This window comes from Varanus komodoensis, unplaced genomic scaffold (assembly GCF_004798865.1).
Source record: "Varanus komodoensis strain SLA01 unplaced genomic scaffold, ASM479886v1 scaffold7_3, whole genome shotgun sequence".
Taxonomy (NCBI): Eukaryota; Metazoa; Chordata; class Lepidosauria; order Squamata; family Varanidae; genus Varanus; species Varanus komodoensis.
In genome coordinates, this window is record NW_025336480.1 from 5,011,098 (window position 1) to 5,035,939 (window position 24,842).

Consider the following 24,842-nt stretch of genomic DNA (forward strand, 5'->3'; position numbering starts at 1 on the left):
TCTTTGTGACAGCCTTTGAGGTACTTGTAGAGGGATATCATGTCCCCCTCAGTCTTCTCCTCTCAAGGCCCAGTCCTCTAGGTCTCCCCTCATAGAGCAGTGTTTCCAAGTCCTGGATCATTTTGGTTGCCCTCTTCTGGACCTTTTCTAATTTTCCTGCTTCTTTCTTAAATCTTGGTGCCCAGAACTGGACACAGTATTCCAGATGAAATCTTACTGCTGTAACTGTCATGGTTTCCACAGCCCCTGTAATGAGTGAGGCTGAACTGGAAGGGGGTGCTTCTGTAAGTGGCAAATTTCAACTCCATATGGCAATTTGAGGGATCATGTGGAAAGGAAATGAATGTGGTTGCCATTTATCGAGCATGTCAACTCTAGGACCTGAGCAACTAGCACCCTCAGCTGGAACACCAGGACCAGGGGTCCTGGAGGTGGATGGAGAACTTGGCCACACCAAAGGCACAGCAAGGAACAAAAGAGGGTCAGGCACTGACAAGGTTGGCAAGGCCAGAGGCCAAGGCAGAATCAGGAGCAGGCAAGAGTCGAGGCACAAGCGCAGAAGTTTCAGGACTAGAGACAGCAACCAAATCAATCCAATACCACAGAGACCAGTGTGACCAGGGCAAAGCTGGTCATGGCTGAAAAGCCTTTTATAGGGCCTTCTGTGGCTCTGTGATTGCACTGGACTTGTTCCTGCAAGATCCTACAGTTCTGATGCCAAGCCTTCAAGTAGAAGCAAAGTGGGCCAGGCTACCTTCTCTGTCAGGCCAGCAGGGTGAGCTGCAGAACTTAGCAGCGTGTTTGACTTGTACAATGTTACACAGTCAAAGAGCTTGGCTGTTGGGTAACAGCATGATATCAGCATGTTTGCTCACAATTTTCTGATTGGCTGGGTTTTTTAGGAAGGAGAAAAAAGTGAAAGCCAAGGAAAGACATTCTCCCAATGTTTTTACAATATGGCATGCTTCAGGTTGCATTTTAATGGCTTGTTTTTACAATGTGTATTTTAGCTTGTGTTTTAATGGACTGCTGTAAACTGCTCACAGAGCTTCAGCTATGGAATGGTATAGAATTTAAATAAATAAGTAGGATCTGGCAAATTTGACTAAAGTCATTTTCATGACATTCTTTCCATCCCTTCCTCATGAAATACATATTTTGGTTCTGAACACTGAGGCAGGCAAACACTTGACCCAGCCGTACTAATGACCCTGTTTGGCGCCTGCTTGCAGTTCTGTTCAAGCAAAGTGCTGTTGCGAGAATACTCGATCACAGATTGCTAGTGATTCAGCAATTCAGTTAGGAAATTGGATTTCCAGAAGGATTTAAATCCTCTGGCCCTGACAATGAACCCAAAAGAAGTGAAATGTCCTGAAACATCAGACAGCAATGGAAAGATGTGGAATAGCTTACTTATATTCAGTTTAAATGATGTTGTGTCAAAAGAATATTCCACTAAGTAAGAAGTATCATATCCCTCTTTTGCGAGATCTTCCAGAGTCCTGTTTTTGAAATGGATTCCTCCCCTCGCCCCCTAGACTGTTGTATTTTTCTGCAGAAAATATTCTACTTCTAAAAGGGCACAATTTATCTAAATAAACTGGGATTGTAAGGAGCAGATAGAGCAGCAATTGAATTGGGCATTTTCAGAATTGGCAATAGTTAGAACTTGGTCAGATGACTACAGCCTTGTGTTGCTTGACTGCACCGATGAATCCATGTATTCATGCAGTGCAAGGAAGAGCAGTGGAGCTGAGGCCTCTAAGCTCTGTGTGTCAGAGGCTTTGCCACTTCCCCTCCATTTCCACACATACCACAACAGAAGGATGAAGATAGTTTCTATGTTTGAGGTTGCAGTGGGGCCAGCAGCCACAAACCTGCTTGCTACTGCATAGATATTTCTGCAGGCAGATTTCTTTTGATACTGCACTTGCGTTAATTCCCTTGCAATCGGCCCTTGTTGGCAGAAAAACCCATGGAAGTGTACAGAGGTTGTGAGTGCTATTTCAGCCCAGCACCCTTACAAGCCACTACAAGGGCTGTGTGGAACCATGTTTCCTCCACTTTGAGTCCTAGCAGGAATTCAGATACCTGTGACAAGAGAACCAGCAATTTTAACAGTTTTACAAAGTAACTGGGGATGCCAAGAACTGTGCAAGAACTGAAACTGAAACCCATGACTGTCCTGTTTTGTTTTCAGGGTTCAGGGTTCTTTAAAAATGGCAGGAGACATACCATTAAACATCAATATCAAAGAGCCTCGCTGGGATCAAAGCACTTTTATTGGACGAGCAAGACATTTCTTCACTGTCACTGATCCTAGGAACGTTTTGTTATCCAATGAACAATTAGAAAAATCAAGACAAATCGTGCATGATTACAGGTATGGTTTTTATTTTTAACCCCACTTTATCTTGAGGGCTCAAGATGGGGGATAACACCCAAGGAACTATGTAATAAGAGGAAAAAATGGAAAAGCCAGAAAACTAGAACACTGCACCAGGCTATTCCTCTCCACCCAGCACATGCCACAAAAACATAGCAATGAAGAGGGTAAAATTGGGAGGATGGTGGGGAAATGCTACCCTTCTTCATTGGAGTACTTTGGAGTAGAAAAGAAAGAGCCAGTTATGCAAACAAGCAGGGCATGTTTCCTTCAGATTATAATTTTCCTGAGTGCACAACCACATGGAGAAAATTCAGTGTGAGCTGGCAGTATGGAAATGGCAACAGAGTTCTCAAGAATGACCTAAACATCCTTCTCAACAGCACTATGAGAAAATAGCTGCTAGTCTGATTTATGAACCATCCCTTAAGTTTTTGACCTAAAATACCCCAAATGTCCTATGTATAATTCATTGTATGTGTTTCCATTTATCCCAAGACAAGGTATTGTGGCCTCTGGATTGACAGAAGATGAACTGTGGAGGGCAAAATATATCTATGATTCTGCCTTCCATCCAGATACTGGCGAAAAGATGGTTTTGATCGGCCGCATGTCTGCTCAGGTGCCTATGAACATGACTATTACTGGCTTCATGATGACCTTTTATAAGTGAGTATTATTTATTTATTTAGACAGCTTATATGCTACCCCCTTCGCATAAGCCTCGGAGCGGCTTACAATCATTAAAATCTCGCAAATAAATACAAAAAATAAAAAATACATAGAATAAATAAAATACATAAAATAGTGGAAACGGCCTGGTCAGTTTAAAATCAACAAATAAACCTTAACAATTAAAATAGAGTTTAAATAAAAAGGTCTTGGCCTGGCGCCAAAAAACGACGGCGCCAGGCGGACCTCTCTGGGGAGTGCATTCCATAGGTTGGGCGCCACCATGGAGAAAGCCCTCCTCCAAGTACTCACCCTCCTAATATCCTTCACAGAGGGTTCCCGGAGAAGGGCCTCTGCCGCCGATCTCATTGCCAATTAATAGTACTTGAGTGGAATAAATAGTCATGAGAAACAGTTGTAAGTCTATAGTTGCACTTAGACCTGTGAGAAGGTTCCTGGTGCTACCTGCTGGAAGGCTCTGTGCAGTTGTTTCATCTTTTTCCCTGAATGGATTGCCTGCAGTAAGAAAAATGGGTGGGAGTGGTGGAAAAGCACAGGCAGCGCAGAAGACAGCAATGTCTGAACCCCACCCAGTCCATAAAATTCTGTGAACAAGCCTGGTGGTGGCACAAGCAACTCTCTTAATGTACCGTAAAGGATTTTGTTACTGCTGCTCAAGTGAGTGCTATTGACTAGTTGTTGTTTTGAATGGGTCATAAGGGCACCGCCCTGTGGCCAGCTGGACAGTGTCCCCGTTCTGACCTCAAAAATGCACTCGGAGGTTGGAGCTGGGATTCTGCCCTTGGTGTTGGGAGTGAGAAGAGCCAAATGTAGACCGAGAATTTCTAACTTCAGAGATCTGGTATATAGCATGCTGATCGCCAAGCATCAGATTATCCTCAAAGCCTGTCAGTTACCTCCTCTGCCTTTTTTAAAATTACACACATGGGGGCGGGGGGAGTTCTGCAAGACAGTGAAATAAAAGCTGCTGGATATTAAAGTTACTTTTAAGGCAATCTCTGAACATCTCAAAATTGGAGCTAGAAAAACTTCCAAAAGAACATAGCAGGTAGTACTGGACATATCAGAAAACTGGTTGGAGAGAATAAAGCAATAAAGAGAATTATTATAACTGAAGAGCAGAATGTAAAATTATCTTTGCTTACTCAGAACAATCCTGTGCTCCTGTGAGGAGGTGCATGCTATAATAGGTTCCCTAAAAGTACCTTTGTACTGCATGCCCATAGAATTCAGTTGAGCTCCCCCTCCAGGGGCAGAAATGGTCCACGCCAGAGGCCTCCGTGTCATGGTGGCAGGGCCTCCTCTGTTGTCACTGCTCTCCATCAGTGCTCTGACAGGGTAGGAGCAGTGAAAGGGGCATCTTGGGGCAGATAAAGGGAGGCCTTGCTTCCACAGGTTCCAGAGCCCTCCTGTTTCCCCCACATGTCCCAATACACAGCAAAACAGTCCAGCCACTCTGTCAGTCCTAGAGTTGGCATAGCTAATTACACATGTACGTACCATTGATATCCGTGTTGCGCGGAGATGTTAAAGAATTGCATCAGTGAAAAGGCCAAAAGCCTCCCCACTCTGTCTCCCCCGGCTACCGGGATCAGACTCTAGATTCTCTCCCTCCCTTTCCACCATAGAATTGCTCTGCCTGTGCTCATACTATAACACTTTGCAGAAAAGACCTGTGTGTTCCTGCACATCAGGTAGGAAAATCATCATTTTATGAAGCGACCCTTTGAGCACAATCCCAGACAGAGGAAGTTAATTGGGGAATGTTGGGAATCATCAGAGTTTTTTCCGTCTAAGCATGCACTGGATCGCAGCTTCAGTTTCACTAACTTAAAATCAGCTTTCTTGACATTGATAAGTTCTATAAGAAAGTGGCTCATTCTTGATGTGCGTGCTTACGTTGTGTGATAGTGGTTGAAAACAGAGTGTGCATCTCCATATGTTTTGTAAGATTAGAACATTACAGTTGGCTTCTTCATAACAACTGAAATTGATTTGTAACGAAACAACTTGTTTGTAGGGGAGAGTGAAGATTAATTAGATCATGTCCCTCTCACAATTTTGAAGAAAACTAATTATACTTCTTGCTTTAAGAACTACTCCAGCAGTGGTCTTCTGGCAGTGGATTAACCAGTCATTCAATGCAATAGTAAACTACACCAACAGGAGTGGAGACGCACCGATTACCGTCAGGTAAAGTATTTTAGCTGCCACAGCCAGACAATGCAAATACCTTGACTAAGACCTGTAATTCAGTGCTTAGACAATAGTTGCTATGAAATATAGCTCAAATATTTTGCAGATATAATCACTATGAGTGATCGACTTAACGAAAGCCAGGGCTGTTAAAAGCCTGGACAGGTGGACCATTTGCTAAAGAATTTCCCAGAAATGGAAGCCTGGGATAAGGGTGGTAGTCAGCCGTGGGACTTGCATGAAGATTTAGCTTATGAGCAGGGGCTTAACCTTTGCAAAGACTGGGAACATTCATCCCTCTTCTGGGTAGTGCTTGCCCCAGGCAACAGAAGCCTCTGCTGCTTCTGAATGGCTTTCAGCAGCTATAATGCTAATGGATCTCAGATTGCCCAGTTCAGATTATTATTAAATTTGCAGTGTGGCCTTTCATAGAATGGCTTGACGTGACAACATATAAGCACAAGGTAAAATGTAATGGGGAAATAGAAGTGATGCCAATTTAATAACCACAATGAGTAACATGGACATAGTGCATTCAAAGCCTTCCATGTGCATTTTTTTCAGTGATATATGAAATCCTACTAAATGCGTGACAGCCGCATGCCTCCAGTCTGGTACTAAAAACAGCATCTTTGCATGTTGACCATCCCAGAAGACGATAATTGCATAGTTTGAGTGACTAATACAGCCACTAATGCATTCTCCCAATCTGCTGTGGATTGCAGCTGGTGAGATTTGGAGCCCTTCGAAGTGGGATGGGTGGCTCACCTTCCCAGTACGGGATGTGCCTGCAGCACTGAAATTTCACTGGCGTCTTTTAGGTGTCCCATGGATTCATAATCAAGACCAGGGTCTTCGGTGTGGTGCACACAAGTGGCACAGTTCCCGCAGTACCTTTCCAAGTACTGCGCCTTCAGCAGTACTTGTAAAGGGCTCCAGAATGAAAACAATTCAGATCTTTAAACAGTTTTATTTGTCCAATGATTCAGTATGCATACATGGATTTATATAAGTGTTGAGCAATTTTATATAGGTTTATATAGAGGGAACCAAATAATAAAATATCCATTTCAGCTGGCATCTGCATCCCACCTGTTTATAGATCTAAGGCATTGTAAAATCCTCAGTGCATTGTATTATAAATGAGTGTTTCCTTCCAGTCTTTTAATATCTACCTTTTAGCTGTCAAAAGGGCACAAAGAACCCATTTCCCTTCAATTCAGCCCCATGAAGCGGGTAAATCTGTTAAAAGAGTGGCTGCAGGCACACGTCACATCAAGCAGCCCTGCATAGTTTCCACAGTTCAGGGGGTTGTTCTGCATGGTTGTGCCTGGCAGATGATCTCCTCCCTCGCAGCCCTCCAGGTGGTCTTCCAGGAGGTACTGTCTGGAGGAACGACACTCTTCTCTTTGACAGCCCCAATCACAAGGCACGCTCGGCTTGCTGCAGCTGCCAAGAAGTCCCTGTTCACAAGCACGACGCATGTCCTGAAGCACAGCAGAGAGGACACAGAACTGGTCAGGCCCCTCCCCTCCTGCTCCAGAGAGGACCGCTGGAGCCAGAGGGGGTGTGCCTGGTCCACATCCAGGCCAAAGGGAAAAACACCAGCTGGACAGAGCTGAGAAAGGTGCGGGGCTACCCCTCCACAACTGCCTCAAGGAACCCTATCACCTGTCCGAGCAGGTGGAGGGGTGAGAATCGGCTGGACAGTGCTGGACCTTGCCTAGTGCCAAGCAGAAATAAGATCTTTAGGGCGGGTGGTGGATGGAATGGGGATGCCTCTGGCAATTGTGTAAAATGGCACTTGTCTGTGGTGTTCTGCAGGGAGCTGATTGGCAAAAGCAGCGACGGGCCACTGTTGCCAAGCAGCCCAATGATGCTGGTCTTGGTACTATGGTCATCTGTGCTTTCTAGGTTTAGATGACACAACAAGCCACTGTGGTATTGAGAGACCATAGAACAGACCATTGTTTCTGGGCCGGGCCTCCAACTGGCAGCCAGTGAAGATGGTAGAAGGCTGGCTTTATATGATCATATCTGCCAGTCCTCATTAACAATCTGGCCACCCTATTCTGGACCAATTGAGGTTTCTGGACCATCTTCAAGGGAAGTACCACGTAGAGTGTTGCAAGGATCCAGACGAGAGGTTACTAGTGTGTGGATAACTGTTGTCAGGTCCTATCTGTCCAGATACGGCCACAGCTTAAGCTGATAGAAGGCGCTCCTGACCATCAAATCCACCTGGAATTCCAGGGATAATTCAGGGTCCAGAAGCACCCCCAAGCTGCAAACCCTGCCCTTTAGGGGGAGTGTGAACCCGTCCAGGACAGGCAAGATGTCACCCATCTGACCAGACGGACTCCCCACCAACAGCGGCTCCATCTTAATCTGGATTAAGTTTCAGTTCATTAGCCTTCATCCAATCCATTATCGAGGCCAGGCTCTGATTCAGAACAGCCACTGCCACAGAACATCCGTATGTTGCATTATCTGCATTACGCTGCCGGCCAATAGGAGAATTAGACAATCCCTTATTAAAGAGAGTCTGCTGTGTCCAGCAGACATGAAACAAACATTTTTGCAGAATGGGGCACAGCCTAAGATCCAGTAATGCTACGGGTAGATCCCAAAGTGGCAGTCTACTGATTAGTCACTTCTGTGGTGGTGCCCACAGCAGCTTCTCAGATTCCTAACTGTGCCCACAGCTTGGGGTCTCCTGATCTATACACATCCCTAGAAATAGGTGGAAGGTTAATGGGTGCTGCCTAAGGGAGGCAGAGGAGAGGTTAGGCGCTGTTCTTGAAGTGGAGGATCAGAAGAGCTGGTGGTGTGCAGCTGGCGGCAGCAGAGCCGTCTGGAGGTGCTTGGCTTTGCTAATGCTGCATGGCCAGGGCAGGGGGTTTGTCTTGGCTGCATGCTAGGAAACCTTCTCAGCCTCTAAACTTTCCCAGCTACACTTAGTAGAGCAGCATCGGACCACACTCCTTGCTGGGTCTGGTCAGTGCCTCAGTGGGAAAGTGCCTGGGAACCTTATATGAGTGCCCTTGAGCTCCTTGATGAGAGTACAGGCAATCATTATAATGGATAAATAGACTATTTCCCAGGCTATTCTGATGTGATGGTGAAGATGGCTAGTGATGGCCTCTGTTGAAGACAGCTGGTGATTACACAGTCTCCTTGGCAGCCAAGATACTAGGTGCAGGTCATGTGTGTTTAGAATGGAAAAAGTCCTACAACTCCCATCATGTCCCATTCCAAATATGGTAGCCATGCCTGGCTGGAGCGTGCTGGGAATTGTAGGCTTTTTTCTGTTTAACTTGCCCTGAGGCTCATAACGTTGCTCAAGATCTTCCAGATGTCATGAGTCCAAACTTAAAACCTGTTTTTATTGAAGTTCTGTTAGGCATCCAGCCCCCAAAACAGTGCCTTGTGGATCAGACTTGAATAGCCTGCGTATCTTGGCTCCTTCATGAAAAGGAACAAAAGGTCTTTAGTTCAGTGTGTCCCCTGCCACAAGACCAGTTTGTCATTGCATGAGCATCACCCTCTGCTTCAGTAGATGAGCTCACCCAGTAAAGTCCAGTTCCCCGTATAACTGCTGGCAGTGCAAGTGGTCCACGATCACATAAGAACGAGCAAAGCTGCATCCTGCGAAGCGTGCTGGGGAAAGAGTCGTGGGTGTGCCAAAAGCTCTCTTGCTCTGCATGGGGTGAGTAATTGGACCTGTGGAGCAGCATTATACTCTCAGACCATGAGTGCAGCTTTCTCCAGCCTATGGTGGTACCCTGTGCTGGCTGGGGGCTATCAGTGCTGCAAAGAATGCAGCATCTTCCATCATGATTTGGAAAAAGCTGCATTCATTCACTTGCCCTACTACTCTCGGCTCTGACTGGCAGTGGCTTTCTGTTGCAGTCCCTTAAACCAGAGATGCCACAGATCTGGGACCTTGCACATGCAAAGCTCTTCCCCTGAGCTGTGAAGGTCTCCATCCTCAGTGTAACCACAATGACTACACTGATTCACCTTACCAGAGACTTTAGCAGGATACAGGTATCCACACCCCTTTGCTGTGCCGGTTCCTGATGCCGCAGGGAAAGGATCATGAGTGGGGAAAGGGAAACTTTCTATCTCGACTGGTGCTCCCAGCATTATCTCCTGGCGATATTTGGTCTTTGAGCCACACAAATGAGTTTTAGTACTATGCCAGTTGTATGTACAGGATTTGATTTAATGCACATGGTTATTGTGCACATGCAAACATTCTTATTTTTGTTTTAGCCAGCTGGGAACAGCCTATGTTTCTGCCACCACAGGTGCTGTTGCAACTGCTCTAGGACTTAATGCACTAACAAAGGTAATTCCATACTTTCCTCCTTTTCTGCTTTGAGAAAGAGAAAGAAAGATTGCTGTTCAGTTGTTATGAAAACATCGAGTTAATGATTTATATACAGACCAGGAGATTAACTAAGTGTCTGGTGGCACATTAAGGAATAATGTATTTATGGTGACATGACCTTGAACATTCAAGATCCTGGTTGATCTACATTCTATGGGCTAATTGACTTCTTGTGACTCAAAGCTTGCTTGCTTCAGTTCAGTAGTGACTTGGCTATAATATCTGCACAGAAATGTTTAGCCTAGCCTTCTCCCTGACACACAAGTATTATGCAGTGGCTTTTTGCGTGGAGTGATTTTCTTTCCTAGGAGCCCAGAGTCCTCAGTGAGAATATAAGCTCAGTTTCTAGGGAAAGCATATTTCCGAGTAACCAATCTCCAGCAACATCCAGTGGTGTTGACTCTTGCATCTCAAGTTAGGCCCCTTGAAATCCTCTTTCTGATCTCTCTTCATGGAGCACTGAACATGTATCATATGGTCACTGTCCACATCAGGATCTTGCCCGCCCTAGCAAACTTGTGCCATAGTGAATGCACAACTCTTTCAGGCCCCGTGAGGTCGCTGTTGTCCTTTCTGCAGCGCGCTAACACAGCCATTCTTCCAAATGCTTTCACAGAGTAACTGCAATTGTGGAAGAATGAGGCAGGAAGAGTGTGTGTTACTCTCTTAAAATAGCCACATCTCGTCCCTTCCCATCTTCATTTTTTTTCAAAAGGTTCAATCTATGAATGTCATCAAGAGACTTGTGCTGCACCTGCATGCATTCTCTGATCTTCTGGTTCATGGATTTCAGATTAGCCATAACATAGTCAAGACGAGACCTTTCAGGGTCATCCCCCAGAGCTTAAGACAAGAGTCTAGAATAAAGGAAAATTCAGGGCTTGCCGGCCTCCAGCTAACCGCCCTTTCCTTTTTCACAGCACGTCTCACCTCTTATAGGACGGTTTGTTCCTTTCGCTGCTGTAGCTGCTGCTAACTGCATTAATATCCCATTAATGAGGCAAAGGTAAGACAAGCATTTCATATGTGACTCATGTAAGAACCTCATGACAGTGGGTAACACCTTGCATACCTAGTAGAGATGCTGGTAAAATTCTCCTGAGCCATGCCAGGGAAAGAATTTAGGAGATCAGTGAAGCCCACATCAAAGAAGAGACAAGCTTTGAAAGGCCCTGCCTTCTTCTCCAGCTTCATTTAAAACCTGAGCTGCGAGGAATTCCTGGTGCGCCCTGCAGATGGCCCTCACCCACCTCTGGAAGTTAATGGAGAAACTTTGTTCCCTTTGTCTGCATGGGAGGTGGGATTCGACAGGGGCAAAATTTGTGAGTAGGACCAATTAGTATAGATGTTTCTTTCAGAATAAAGGCCAGCAGATGTTTAGCTTCCCCCCCCCCCTTTTCTTTCTTTTTTAAACCCAACAGGGAACTCAAGTATGGTATCCCCATCACAGATGAAAACGGAAACCGATTGGGCGAATCGAGCAAAGCAGCTCAGCAGGCCATCGTACAGGTGGTAATCTCAAGGATCCTTATGGCTGCTCCTGGCATGGGTTAGTCCAGCGCCACTTAAGTGTCATGCTTGAGCACAGGGATATGGCTGGATGCTTCAAAGAACTTCTAAGGCTGCAGTTCTGTGCTTTGCTTGCATAGCTTGCAGAACAACTGGTGGCTGGTGCATCTTGCTGCAGGGTCACCCCTCTGCCTGGAAGACATGGAGTGGCTTTGTAAAAGCTCTCTAGATGTGCAACATTTAACTGGGCCGTGGGGGCTGAGAATGATGAGAATTGAAGTCCAAAACATTTGGACGGCATCTGGTCAAGAAGGAGAAACACTGTAGCTCTTCTTTATAAAATTCAAGCAATCCAGAGTGAAAACACAGGTAGTTTCCCCAGTATGTGACTTTTCAGAATTTTGGACTATGACTGTAAGCATTCTTGGCTATTAGCCATGCTAGCTGGGACTGATGGGAATTGATGTCTAAAACATCTGGAGAGCACCAGGTTGGGGAAGGTGACTCTAGCTGGTCATCTGCTGTTCTTTAAAAAATTAAAATATTTTGATAAGATGTTTCCATGAAACCCTACTAACCCTACTACTTCCATGAAACCCTACATGAAACCCATCATCTCTATAGGATAATCTCTATTCTGTATTCATACCTAGGTCATATGTAGATTTGAATGTTAGCAAGAAATTTTGAGGCAAAAGATTCCTAGCAGCTGTTAAATGTTGCTATGAACATATAATTTGCTAAGTGTTTAACTGAAAAGATTTCTTAGCTGCCTTTCAAAATACAAATGGTTTTCTAAGACAATATAGCATTAAGCACGTGGCTTTTATTTATTGCCATTCTAGGTATTCCTCCCTTCATAATGAATTCTTTGGAAAAGAAGGCATTTTTAAAAGTAAGTCAAAGATCCTAAGAATATTTTTTGTATACCTGTTCCAGTAAAGCAGCCCTAAATGTACACAGAGTCAAGTCTTCATTGTTCCCTGTCTTGTTAGATGGTGCATTCTCTTTGCAAGCACAGCTTGGAGGATCTGAAAACCTTAATCTATTTAGCTGCGCATTTTAGGTCTATGATGGGGTTACAGCATTTTTGCAGTATTGCCAGAAGCTGCAATTCTTTCTGTCCAGATGTCAGGCTTGTTCTTGCAGGCACTTAATCCAAGGTTGTTGCCCACAAAACACCTGCCACGTGGAAGCCGCTATAAGTTCAGTTTGATCCTGACGGCAACTGCCTCTGCAGATACCATCTTGCAACACAAATGACTTTCTCCACACCACTGCAAATGTCTTTGTTTGAGATGGGCTAAGAGGTATGTGGTGGCCAGGAGCGAGGTGCCAGAAAAGCACAGCTTGCTGCCTCATATGACAGAACGAGGTTGCCACATAGAGCCATTATGACGGTGGTCTCCATGTGGCTCCAGTCTCATATGTACTGGCTCTCATTCTGTACTTCCTAGCAGACGAAATGGCACATGTGCTACCAACAACACGTGCAATGGGATGGCCAAGCCATCTCGGAGCAGTAGAGAAATCCACTTCAGAATCACGTTATCTCAGGTTTCTCTGAATCCAGCCTATGGATTCCATAGTAGACCAGAATTTTCTGGATTCCATTGACTCCCGGACTTTTTCATTTTTTAACTTTGGGAGGGCAAGTGAACATTTACAAACAAGAGTAAATTCTTATACAGCCCTCCAAAATCAGATTTCATCTGTGCAGGAACAATGGAATGGCAGATGCCTGAAAGAGTTGCAAAATGCAGAAGAAACAGTTTTAACAGGATCTACCAATTCCAGTCCTCCTCTAACTTTCTGCATTTTTCTTCAGTTTGACTATAAGTTTTCAAGCCTCCTAGAGCAAGTCTAGTTTCCCTCCAGTGGGTGGACTTGGGAAATATTTCACAATTGCAAAAGGATTCATAAGAACAATTCTTTTTATCCTTGCTTTCCGCTACCTGTGAAAATGCTGCTCTGGGCAGCTTCTGATATCATGTCTTTCAGGGGCAGAACCTTTTTCACTCCAGGATCAGATCACTTTCAGGAAACCCCTCAAGGTGCCAGAGGTGCCTCCCATATTAAAAAAGTGAATGGGGCTAAAACGAACATTGGCAGGATTGAAACTCCCAGCCAAGCCAGTGTAAAAGAGAAGTGTGACCATTTCATCTCAGATTCACTCGCAGAACAGGAATTTTGCCAACTGCTTAAATTTCGAGTTGATAATTAATTAGCAGCATGTATTGAACAAAATCGGAAGATGCATTTTAAGTGTGAGAAATAGCCATTAGGGTTTTCATATTATATTGCTATTATTACTAAAGGCACAATCTCACAGCTGGCTGGAAGTTGCAGGTGTTTTTCTTTCGAAAAATACATAGGGTTGTGATTTTATGTGTTTTAAAAATCCAGATGAACAGCAGTAAGATAGGGAAGAATTCCTTATGTCTAGCAAAGTCTCCATTGACTATTATGCAGTTTAATCAATGTGAAGATGTTGTAAATTTTGCAGATCAGCACACCTGGAAGCACCCTTCAGTGACTGCTCAGTGTACTTTGACACCAGCCTGACTCTTTAGCTTGTCCTGCTTCTCCCTGCCCTCCCTCTGCCTCATGGACTGAGAGTTCAGGTGAATCATTGCTCTGCAGTTAGTTAATTATAAGGCTTGGTATTGATTAGCTCTTAATCCATTGAGCAATGAACTGCACTTTTTTTAACAAGCAACTTGTGCATGTCATCTTGAAGCTCATCTCTTGCCGTACTGTGACACGATTTGCAGTCTTTATTAATTCATATCAGGTGTGTTGAGTAGGTTTCCACCATCCCAGATAACAACACTTGCTGAAGGCTAAGGGGCAATGTTCTTTATTGGTTAGAAGGTTAGCCTAGGATCTGGGTGACTCTAGGCCACTGTCTGACCTGCCCAGAGGGTTGTTGAGAGAGTAGAAGCTGGAGAGGAGGAAGACAATGTAGGCCAAAAGCAGGATATCAATGGAATAATTAATAAACGGGATGAGAGTCATGGTAAAGGCTAAGAAGGGACTGATGAACACGTGCCAAGTTTTTGTGTCTTTGAATCCTGCCACAGAAGCATCATCATCTCCCCCTTATGTACAATTCTCAAGGTGGCTAGCAGTCACTCCGAAATGCAATCACAGTCTTGCACAAGGGCTTTCTCAAACCAGTAGCTGGCAGTGTACACAATCTTTAAAACTAGAATTTTACCGTCTCACAAACTCACCAGCAGCTCAAGACTTTGATTGGCTTCCCATGAAGCAGGTGCTGCCTTAGTGATCACATTATTCTGGCAACAGCATAAAACACCTGAGTGCTCTTAAAAGACTCCTCTATCTGTCTGATCTCTGAACCGAAGAACAATTTGGTATATTGCATTTCTAATCCTGTTGGAATCCTGAACACCTTTTCCTAGGAGCAAACCCCATTAAATTCAGTGTGTTTTAATTATGAGTAAATATGCTTAGAAATAAGCAATGCGGCATATCCCTGGGCTCTGTCCATGTTTTCAGTGGTGCCCTGATCTGGAAAGTGCAGTTTGTGTTCTCCAATGTTAGAGATGTTTTCGAAGTTCTTCAGTGTTGGGGATTCCAGCCCTCTGTGCTGTAGTCTCATTCTAGTGAAAGCTTTTTCACTGTGTTGTTCCTCCAGGAAAGGCCGGCTGTTTCGTATGTCGTTGTTGCTACTGATACTTAAATGACGTGAGAGCAAGAGTGGTGTGGTGACTCAAGTACTGGACTTGGGGACCTGGGACGTTTGGCTTCTCATCTCCAATAGCCATGAAGTGCATGGGTGACTTGGGGCCATCACTCACTTTCAGTCTAATGTACCTCACAAGGTTGTGGTTGTTGTGAAGACAAAAATGGAATGGAGACCTATGCAAGCCATTTTAGGTTCCTGTAAAAGGGGGAAAAGACAGGATATAAATGCAGTGTAATAAGAACTGCCATTGCCTCTCAGGCCTGTGCACTGGGTTCACCAGGTTTAGTTTTGTTTTCCTTTAATGAGAATAATGTGCTTTATAATGTTCTTCTCCTATTTAAAGCAATTCTGTTTTGACAGATAACTGAGATTTTTCTTATGCAGCCACTTCTGGACCTTGAGATGACTCCAGAACAAAGAGGGGAAATACTTGTTCCTCTCTAGAGATCTCTGAGAAAATATGTCAGTATCCTTGTCTCATGTCTAACCGCTTAAACACAAATCTGTAGTTCCATGCTTGTTGCTTATTTCCATTTTTATCTTATGTGTATTTAACACTCCATTTTGCTCCAAATAATAATAGCAGTGTATGGAATGCTTTTTTCTGGAAAATCATAACTGCACATATCCATTATAAGTCTAATTAACTGTTTTTCTTTTAAGCTTCATTCCTTGTATGGTACTTCATGTTTTGGAACAAACACTGTTTTGTAGTAACAAAGAAACTGCAGCATAGAAGAAGGTCACTATGGTCTGGTTTCATTAGAATACCCTTTCAGTTGGAAGGCTCTTGTAGCATCTTTTAAATATCACTTTAATATTAGGGTTTTTGTAAGATTTAATTTTTCAACTTGCTTGACAATGTGACTATGCACTATGAATAGGATTTGCACAAGGTGAAATAATGCATCATTTTTAGATGCAAAGATAATTAGCTGTTCTTCCAGATTGCTAATGATAAGAAGTAACAGGTGTTTGTCAGTTTTCCTGCCATTTAAAAAGTAATTTTCCTGGTGGAAGAAATTAAATGACATCTGCTTAAGAGAAATTGCACAAGGACGTAATCAAAATGCTTCTTCCACATTTTTCTTTAAGTTGTGCAGAATATCCCAATTTTGGCAAATTCAAACTGCATCTTGTAACATGGTCTACTTCATTATTTAACAAATGCACCACTGGGTTGTGTGAAATAGGAAGCCCTGGCATTGCCTGGATTGTTTCAGTGTTCATTTCCCAATAATTCATGAGTTGTGTGCATTTTTACCATGGATCTATGAAGATACCTCCAATACTTAGTTTTTCTGTGTCAATCCCATGCCTACAGTTATAACAATAATAGTGTATTAAAATCTATTATACCCAAGACTTTTAACATGTAGGCACGCTAGTGCTTTCAGTGGAACTTTATAGAAGTTCTTTATAAAAGTTTTGATTCTGAAGCCATGCCTTGACCACTTCATCATGGAAATCTGATACAACAATCTTGCTTGCCATTATAGGCCCAATTAGCATGTATTTGTGATTTCTGGGGGGGGCGGGGGAGGCTGCAAACAAGGCCATGCACTTGTGGCAGGGAGCATCAGGTCAGTTGCCCAAAGTGCCACTTGGGCACTTATGAGGTGGCTGCCACCAGCAGTGGCCCAGGAGGACTTGGCAAGAGCGGCCAGGGGTTTTTGCCACTCTTGCCAAGCAGCTCACTGGCGGTTTCCCAGCACTGCAGTGGGGTCAGGTTTGGATGACACAGAATCCATCATAGGTAACAACCCCTAAAACAAGTTTTGGTTTGTTGCCCTCAGTCAAACCACCCTCGAAGGCAGGTCTGGGCTTGCCCAGCAGCCCGCCATGGTTTCTCAGCCATCATGGGTTGTCATGTCATGCAAACCCAGTCTTTCAGCAGCCACGTGCTTTTCCAAGGTTTTAAATTCAAGAAGTTGAATAGTGTATATGCTTTGGGGAAACCTATTGTTTCACCATTTACTTTTTTTTTTTAACACAGAGGTTTCCGTGGATGAGTGCCCCCATTCAAGTGGGCTTAGTTGGCTTCTGGTAAGTAAAAAATTCCAAAGATGGTTGTTCTTATTTGTCATAAGAAAATCCCCTGGCATATCATGTTTAACCCTAACCTTTTCCATTGTGAGGCAGTCCAAGCCTCTCTAAGACTAAGGCAAATAACAAAGAGAAAGTGATGTGATAACTGTTTACTACACCAGCTGTTGGGAGCAAATCAAACAAAAGCAAAAGCAAATCTTGAACTTCTGCAATGAGACAGTTCAAATATATGGCTGCCCTTGGTTTAGTTGAAGACAAACTGATCAAACAGGAATGACGAAACGGAGCTCTGTGGGCCCACAGTGGAGCCTGTGTGGGGTTGCGTGTTCAGGTCCCTGCTTATCCACAAACCTAACTGAGTAACCTTGTACCACTCGCTACCCTTTGACCTAAGCCCTGTCAGTGAGTTGCTGCAAGGGTAAAAACAGAGGGAATTATGTATGTCGCCTTGAGCTCCTTGGAGAAGTGAGCAAATAAATAAAAAGTTGGAGGGGTAAAGCACATAAGGGGTGCAGCATATAAATGTAATAGATACATGGATGGATGGAGGGAGGGATGGTCCTGCATCTGATACAGGAGACTCTAATCTGTACATGTTTTTGCTACAGTAAAGCTTTAAGGTGCTCCTAGGCAACCTGGGGCTATTTTAGTGGTAATGGACTAACATGGCTCCCCTCTGGAAGTTGATACAATGGAACAGAGGTCAGCAGTGTGTGACCCTCTAGAGATCTTTGTCTACCACCACCAGTTGTCCCTCATAAGTAGCTACGATGGCTGGAGCTGATGGGAGTTGTAAGCCAAAGCATCTGGGGAGCCACACACTGCCTGCTCTGCAATAAAGAATAACAATCTTGAAAAATAGAAGATTGCCTCACTAAGCCCTCCCAGCCAACCCACTCCAGCACCTGCGATTAGTCCAAGGGTATTTGTGCTTCTGCAAGCAGGTGGTGACTATAGAGGTTTTCCTGAACTGGTGGAGGGCTAATGTAGGTGATCACTGAGGTCCTTTCCAAGTCTGTATTCTGCTATTATGGAGTTAGGTGGTAGAGGGGTAGGATACCGCAGCCATGAGGCTCAGATAGCCCACTTGAAATTGAAAAGCTCATAGTTAGAAAACAATGGCCTCAATGACTTAATTTCCCTTTTGTCTTTTCCAGTTTGGTATTCGCAACACCTCTGTGTTGTGCCCTATTTCCACAGAAAAGGTACTGTTTAATTCTTACATTGCTCTGTGAATGGCAGGGGTCCCCAAACTTTTGGGTTGGTAGCATATTGGAATTTTTTCAAGTTTTGCCGGTACTTTTACACAGTGTCTACCTTGGGCTTTGCTTCTCCATGAAACTGCAAAAGCAGCAACATAGACAAAGTGTTATTCATGTCTCCTGGCATGAAAAGTGTAACAATTCCACGGAATAATCAAAGTTATTTAATGGAGCTGTATGTCTCCTGCTTCTTTTCTGGAAATACGTTGTCTCTGTTTTAACTCAAAAGTTGTCAGACTTGTTTGCACTCTTGACATAGAAAAGGCCCATGAGCCGTAATAGCAAAAGCAGTTCCAGGATAAATCGAGATGGATCAGCATTTCTCTCAACCAGGCAGATATTCTGTAGCTCTGGTAGTTAGTTCCAGGACACAGTTTCAGATTCTATCTGCACTTTGCTTTTATACATTCCAAACTGATTTTCATAATCAGACATGAATGCCATTAGAATGTTAACAAAATATATTTTAGAGGCCTGTCGGTGAGACATGAGATGTTAGTTCACATTTAATTTTCATATGGAAACTCAGTGGTTCTGATAAAGTGCCTTTTTCTGGCTGACCCATCAATATCGCTTCTGTGACTCATTTGTTACCCAATGAACAGAGACTGCTTGCAGTGCAAGAAAACGCCAAGCCATGCTATAAAGTAAGGGTGCTGCATCACGTTTGGGCCAAAGGCCAAACTCACTTTGGAAAAGCCCACAGAAGCAGCATCAAGTGCTGGGTGGGACTGAAGGCAAAAGGGAGCAAGGCCAAAAATGCAAACATGCTTCAGCTAGTAGCAAGTTTACTAGCAGCTACACCTTACGAGGCACATTTCAAGCTTTTAGGGTGAGGAAAACACTGCACAAAAGCTAGGAGAGCACCAAAATCACTTGGTGCCCAGGGGAGAGACGGTGAGGCCAGGGAGAGGAGGCATGGCCAACTGAGAGCGCAAGAGGACTGGATTTGGACCTGATGTCAGAGCATTCTGCACCCGTTATAAGGAACTGTAGAATGCTTCATAAAATCCCTCTGGCATAACTCATCCATGACATGCAGTCCAATGGGGCAATAGCCAGAATGACAACTGCGCTTGTTCTTACTCAGTTGCATGAGCAGGAACAATTGCTTGGGCCACATAAAATGAGCCATTCAAAAAGCAGCCCTGAAAGTGAGCAAAAATGTTTGCTGACAGATCAAGATAGGCCCATGGAGTTTCCTTCTGTGGGTTCCATTGTCCGCCCCATTCTAGAAACAATCATTTCTACTAATTGCAGGTTATTTTTTAACCATCAGCTTCCTGTTGAACTAGTGGTATGTGGACAAACTCAAATGCTACCTTAATGATTCAAACCCATTTTAAAAAAATCATGAAGCTTCTCTGCATTTATATGTGGAACTTGGTCATGGATTATATTCACATCTTTGCTGTTTTTCTTCTGCTCAGTTCCATGTCTGTAAAACGCCTGGAGCCAGAAATACAAGCCAAGATCCAAGAGATCAACCCTAAACTGGAGCGTGTGTATTTTAACAAAGGATTATAAATTTGTAGAAGACAAAGTATCCCTCAGTAACGATTAGGTGAACTTATTTTTGATTGAGAAAATTTTGGTGAAGACAACTCAGCCCAGATGAGTTCTTTGAGTTTGACACAATTTTGAACACAGAAGGTCATTTCTGTTTCACAAGAGAACTTCCATAATTATGGTATCAAATGGCTGTCAATGCCATTAGCAACAGCACTCTGTAGGCTTCAGATTTTTCAGCAGAAATAATTCAGAACAGGTTACACTTTTCAAGAAAAGAAATATTTAATTCCTTTGGAAAATCTCACAGCCACAAGAAAATTGCACAATTATTTTTGTTGCCCATCTTAAATTTTTCCCCTACAAAAGAGCCAAAGCCATCTTTGCTATTATATTTGTACATATGGTAACAGTGATAATGCTGCGAAGTGAGACCCTCCAAAGTGTGATTTTGTGACACTGGGTTCATATGTTGCCTTATCTCACTTATGTAATGAGTACTGGAGTATCCCATGAAAGTTGTCTGAAATGGGTGATCATAGATCAGGAACCCTGGCTAAAATTTTCCTGTGCTGTGCAAAGCCCCCCAGATGGGAGAAGCTTACCAACCGATAGTGATAACTAGGAACTATTCCTGCAACTGACATTGTAAATTGGGCCTTGAAGCCTATCCAAATGTTGAACAAGGTATATGGTACAGTCCTCTCAGGACTATGCTACCTCATCATGTGTGCTGCACATGAGGGTTTTTGTGTTTGAGTGTCTCTTCATCTTAACATTGCTCTGCATATGTAAAGCTAGCACGCTTTAGTGACTGCACAAGCGCAGGAGAATGTCGCCCACTTCACCATTTTGGTTGGCTCTCATTCATGGTGCTTGACATTCTATGACGATCGGCAGGATGCTACCAGGACTTTCAGTATTTGCCAAATCTTATTGGTGTTGCCTAACTTTAGGGATATGTGCATTAGCAAAAAACAAGTTTGCTACAGTTCTCTGAATACCATCATGAAGTTCATTCTGACTCAAGCCCTTATCAGATTGCAAGCTTTGCTTCTTTTTTTCTTTTCACCTGAACAGCCACACACATTTTGTGCATATTTTTCCAAATGTACACATCAATTGTGCACATCTTTGAAATGTATGCCTTCTTTTCTCATTGATTAGAGCATTTAAAGTGTGCATTTTTCAAAAGTAGGCAATCCATTGTGTACATTTTTGAATGTATGCACACTGTTGAACACAATTTAAATCATACTGCAAGCTCAGAAAAGTATGGACTTTGACCACAGATTACATCCAAGTCTGCGCTGAGTGCAAACTGGATAAATTGTGATTTTAAAAAAAGGACTGTAATGTTTTTTTCATGCATTCCTACCTAATTAGTGTCAGTGGCCAAATTCTGCAAAAATTCAGGGTACTGAATGCAATACTGAATTCAATAATGAATTGCAGTTGTGTTGCCTGTAACGTTTTCCCAGAAATGGGAAAATACTAGTTTAGATTCTGGCCTTATTTTCTCATATCAAACAACCATCAGACTTCATAGGATGGTCTTGAGACAGTTGTTTAAATCCAACTGCACAAAATATTATGCTGCTAAATGCTCTTACAGGAGTGCCCTGTGTGGAGTTCTGTATAAAGGTTCTGTTAAACATTAGCAACTGATGGTCAACAGTTTCATTCCCTAAGAAGCACAGACAAGGCATGGCTCTTCTAATCAACTGCTTCTTTATTTAAGACAGCCTTCCCCAAACTGGTGCCCTTCAAAGGAGATAAATCCAAAAATAAATAAAATAAATAAAAAATGTTTCAACTCCCATCAGCACCAACCAATATAGCTAATGGACAGGAAAACTGAGAGTTGTCGAGAGTTGTCATCCAAAACATCTGGAGGCTGGGGAAGGCTGTGCTCTGTTGTCATTCATACACTGATCCTTTGAAGCAAGGTGCTATTATTTGCCATTGTACAGAAACCAGGCCATGCAGTGATGACTTGCTCAGAAAGCCACCTTGCGAGGCTGCTTGAGGGTTTGAGCCCAAGCTCCAATACTTCGTCCAATGAGTCACACTGGGTCTTTCTGCACAGCTCACGAGGGAGTTATTTCTATTAACATTCCGTTCTAATTTCAGTGTTTCTGATACACACGCACTATTGGTGCTTACCATTTAATGTACAATACCCCAAATGTAATATCACAGTGTGCCGTTATTTCCCAGGACACAGATGTAGAAGCCCTTTGTACTGCCATGAATAGATCTAGCTATGTACTCAATGAAGTTGTTCCCCACTGTAAACCTTGAACATTATTACATGCTCAAAATAATATACACAATCAGTGTTGTCCACACTGTCTGCTGGTAATTTAGAGCATAGCGTATATCCAGAGATGCTAGACACAATGTAGAAGCCCAGGTTGTTCAGGATTCTAGTGCCAGAGTGAAATACGCCCTCCAACAGTGGCTTGTTTACTGGCAGGCAGAGCTCAACCTTGAACTGAAAGGAGACGTAGTGCTCATGCTTGATCTGAACGTTTGCTTTGAAAGTCCGCCGCTCAGTGCGACTTGCAGAGCAAGTCAGTGATTTTCAGTGTTCCAGGAAGTCCCAGACTTGCTGAGGAGCTTATCATGAGTTCCCCAGCAGGCAGACAAATCCTCCTCGAGGACAGTTCACCAAGCGCCGCTGTCTCCCATTGCAGTGCGCAGCCGGAGGAAGGGGTGGAGTGCATTGTAAGCCATGTGGGACAAGGATGGCTAAATCCCCATCTGAACTGTGGCTCTCCCAGCCCCCAAACTCTCTTTATCCCCAGCCAGCACAGCCAGGAGGTAACGGGAGCTGCTCAGACAAGGCGTCCAGAGGGCATTCAGTTGGAGAACCCAGCCTAGAACATACACCCAGATTTCATGCCACGTGTTTTTCCCCAGACTGTGGGATAGTGGTTAAGAGTGCAGGGCTGAGGCTCAGGAGATCTGGGTTCTAGTCCTCATCTTGAAAGGAAAAAAGGCAGGATGTAAACATAAAATGTGAAAGAGCTGGAACTATCCAGGGGGTCCTCTTGCACTTATCTCCTCACTGTCACACATTTTTGGCACTAGTAGGGAAAAACAATAGCATGACGAATCACATGCCTTTAAACAGGAGTGATGTGGCTGGGGTCAGACTGCTCCTGTGGCCAGCGGTGCACTTGGTGAAGAGCATTTGAGCCGAGCCCGTCTCGGTGCGGTTGGCAGGGCAGGGCTATTCTGCAGAAGATTCACAAGGATTGTGCGTGTGAGGTGTGCCTTGGCCCTGCAGAGTTGTGCTTGTGCAAAAAGAGCCTTTTAAAGGATTTATCAAAGCTTGATAAGTCTCATGTTTACTCAGAAGTAAATCTCCACTGAACTAACTGGGGATATTCCTCCCAGAGGTTTAAGATGTTGACTTGGGTTGGGCAGACTCAAGATTTCCCTGCTGAATTCTGTCAAAATAATGGCAATAAATTTTTACGGAGAAGAAATGGATAGGAAATGTGCATTTCAGTGAACTGAAAGCAAGCATATTTCACTGCTAAGGAAACTTAAAGGAAGGGACAATAACATCCGCCTCCTGTTTAAAGGGCTTGGTTTTTTTAAACAAAATGTGCAACTTTTCCAATAGTATTTGGTTTTGATTGATATAAGTTGGATCCATTATATGTGACCTCAGTATGTTTGTGAAAAAGTGGTAATTTGCAGTTTGGTGTGCTTGGAATAATACAGCCTTGAGCACAAAGATTTTTACCGGTAGCTTTTGCCAGGCTGCAGGGGGTGCGGTTGACCCACAGAGGTACGTGCATTTTTTAAAATATCAGTCTACTGATGCTTTTTTTACAAGGTGAATGAGTGTGCATTTTTCTTGGTGGTACTAAGCAGAACAAAATAGTGCTGAGATCAGCTAATTTGTGCTGATCTGATAGAAAAAGAATGTCTTAACGATATTTCCAGTAAATTGCAATAAACTCACATAGCAAATGAATTTGAGTAGTTATTACTATTTCCACTTTTGGAAAACAATTCTGGATTATATTGTGACTTACGTACATTTTAATGTAAGCATTAGCACAATGTCTTGTCGGAGTTGCTGTCATTCCATGTACCTTTTAAAGTGAATTGGATGAAATATTAAAATTGGTGACTGAAATAAATGTGGAGTTGTTGTCTTTAAACTTTAGAGGAAAGTTACGTATGTTTGTGGGGACACTTTTGGACCTGATGAAAGGAAGTTGGAATCAAAAAAAACTCCCGCCACTAATTAAAGGGGGAAATACATGGAAGCTTCCAAAAAAAGAGAACTCCCTCTCCTGTTTGGGCCTTTCTCCCCATTTTTCTGGTGCTCCATGCCATTGTATATAATGAGGACACAAACCAAAGTAACCTAAGATGATGTGTCTGGGTGCTACATATCAGCTTGCCAATATCAGCAGGGAACAGCAGAATCCAGCCAGTCGTTTTCTGCCTGCTAAGGCCCTGCTCTGGGGATGGAAGAATGAGAAGTAAATGAGATGCACCAATTTTGCATATGCAGAACTGACATTTACAACCCTTTGCATCCTCTACATTTTCAGAAGCCTTTCTCATGTCAAACTGATGTCTTCCTAGCCAGTCAAGACAAGGAGGGTTTTAAAACCAGTATATCGTGCCTGTAATTTGAAAGGGGAAATAATGCAGCTTCTGGGAAGAGAAGGAAATGGGCTTGGGAGAAACCATGGCAAGATCCTTCATGAGTAACAATTCTATAGACCATAATTGCCCTAAAGGGGTGATGGGATACAGTCAAAAGCAATCTGTCCCACAGCTTTTTCTGGACGACACCTGATGAGACTTTCCAACTTGCATAAAGGTCTCACACAAAACTCAGTGTTCGCTCCCAAAATTCAGTGGCGATCTGCTGCAGAACCACAACTGGGTCAGGGTTAGCTTGAAAAAAAGCTAAATCGGGCCTGTTTACTGCTCCCTACCAGTAAATCAAAATGCGCCTGTTCTTTGCTCTTGTTTTGCACCCACAGCCAGAGCCACAGTGGCTGGGGGCACACATGGGTAGCAGGCTGCGTGCCCCCCTCTTTCTCCCTTTGTCCCCCTCATTCATGGCAAGCGGAGGAAGCAGGCAGCAAC

The 24,842-nt window shown here is 43.6% G+C and overlaps 1 protein-coding gene across 6 annotated transcripts in view; it reads left to right on the forward strand.

Annotated features, from left to right (window-relative positions):
• SFXN1 (sideroflexin 1) overlaps positions 1–23,875 on the forward strand; it is a 32,019-nt gene extending 8,144 nt beyond the window's left edge. For 3 of the 6 annotated variants that reach the window (XM_044454425.1, XM_044454424.1, XM_044454426.1), the window contains 10 exons: positions 2,208–2,383; positions 2,885–3,055; positions 5,174–5,272; positions 9,554–9,629; positions 10,592–10,677; positions 11,093–11,220; positions 12,026–12,075; positions 16,889–16,938; positions 18,099–18,146; positions 19,634–23,875. In XM_044454425.1, the coding sequence (XP_044310360.1) occupies positions 2,220–2,383; positions 2,885–3,055; positions 5,174–5,272; positions 9,554–9,629; positions 10,592–10,677; positions 11,093–11,220; positions 12,026–12,075; positions 16,889–16,938; positions 18,099–18,146; positions 19,634–19,730 (969 nt within the window). In that variant the 5' untranslated portion in view covers positions 2,208–2,219 and the 3' untranslated portion in view covers positions 19,731–23,875. Of the gene's footprint in view, positions 1–2,207; positions 2,384–2,884; positions 3,056–5,173; positions 5,273–9,553; positions 9,630–10,591; positions 10,678–11,092; positions 11,221–12,025; positions 12,076–13,686; positions 16,939–18,098; positions 18,147–19,633 lie in introns of those variants that run through there. The other 3 variants (XR_006417034.1, XR_006417033.1, XR_006417035.1) reach the window with 3 other exon arrangements.
• Positions 23,876–24,842: the final 967 nt, after the last annotated feature.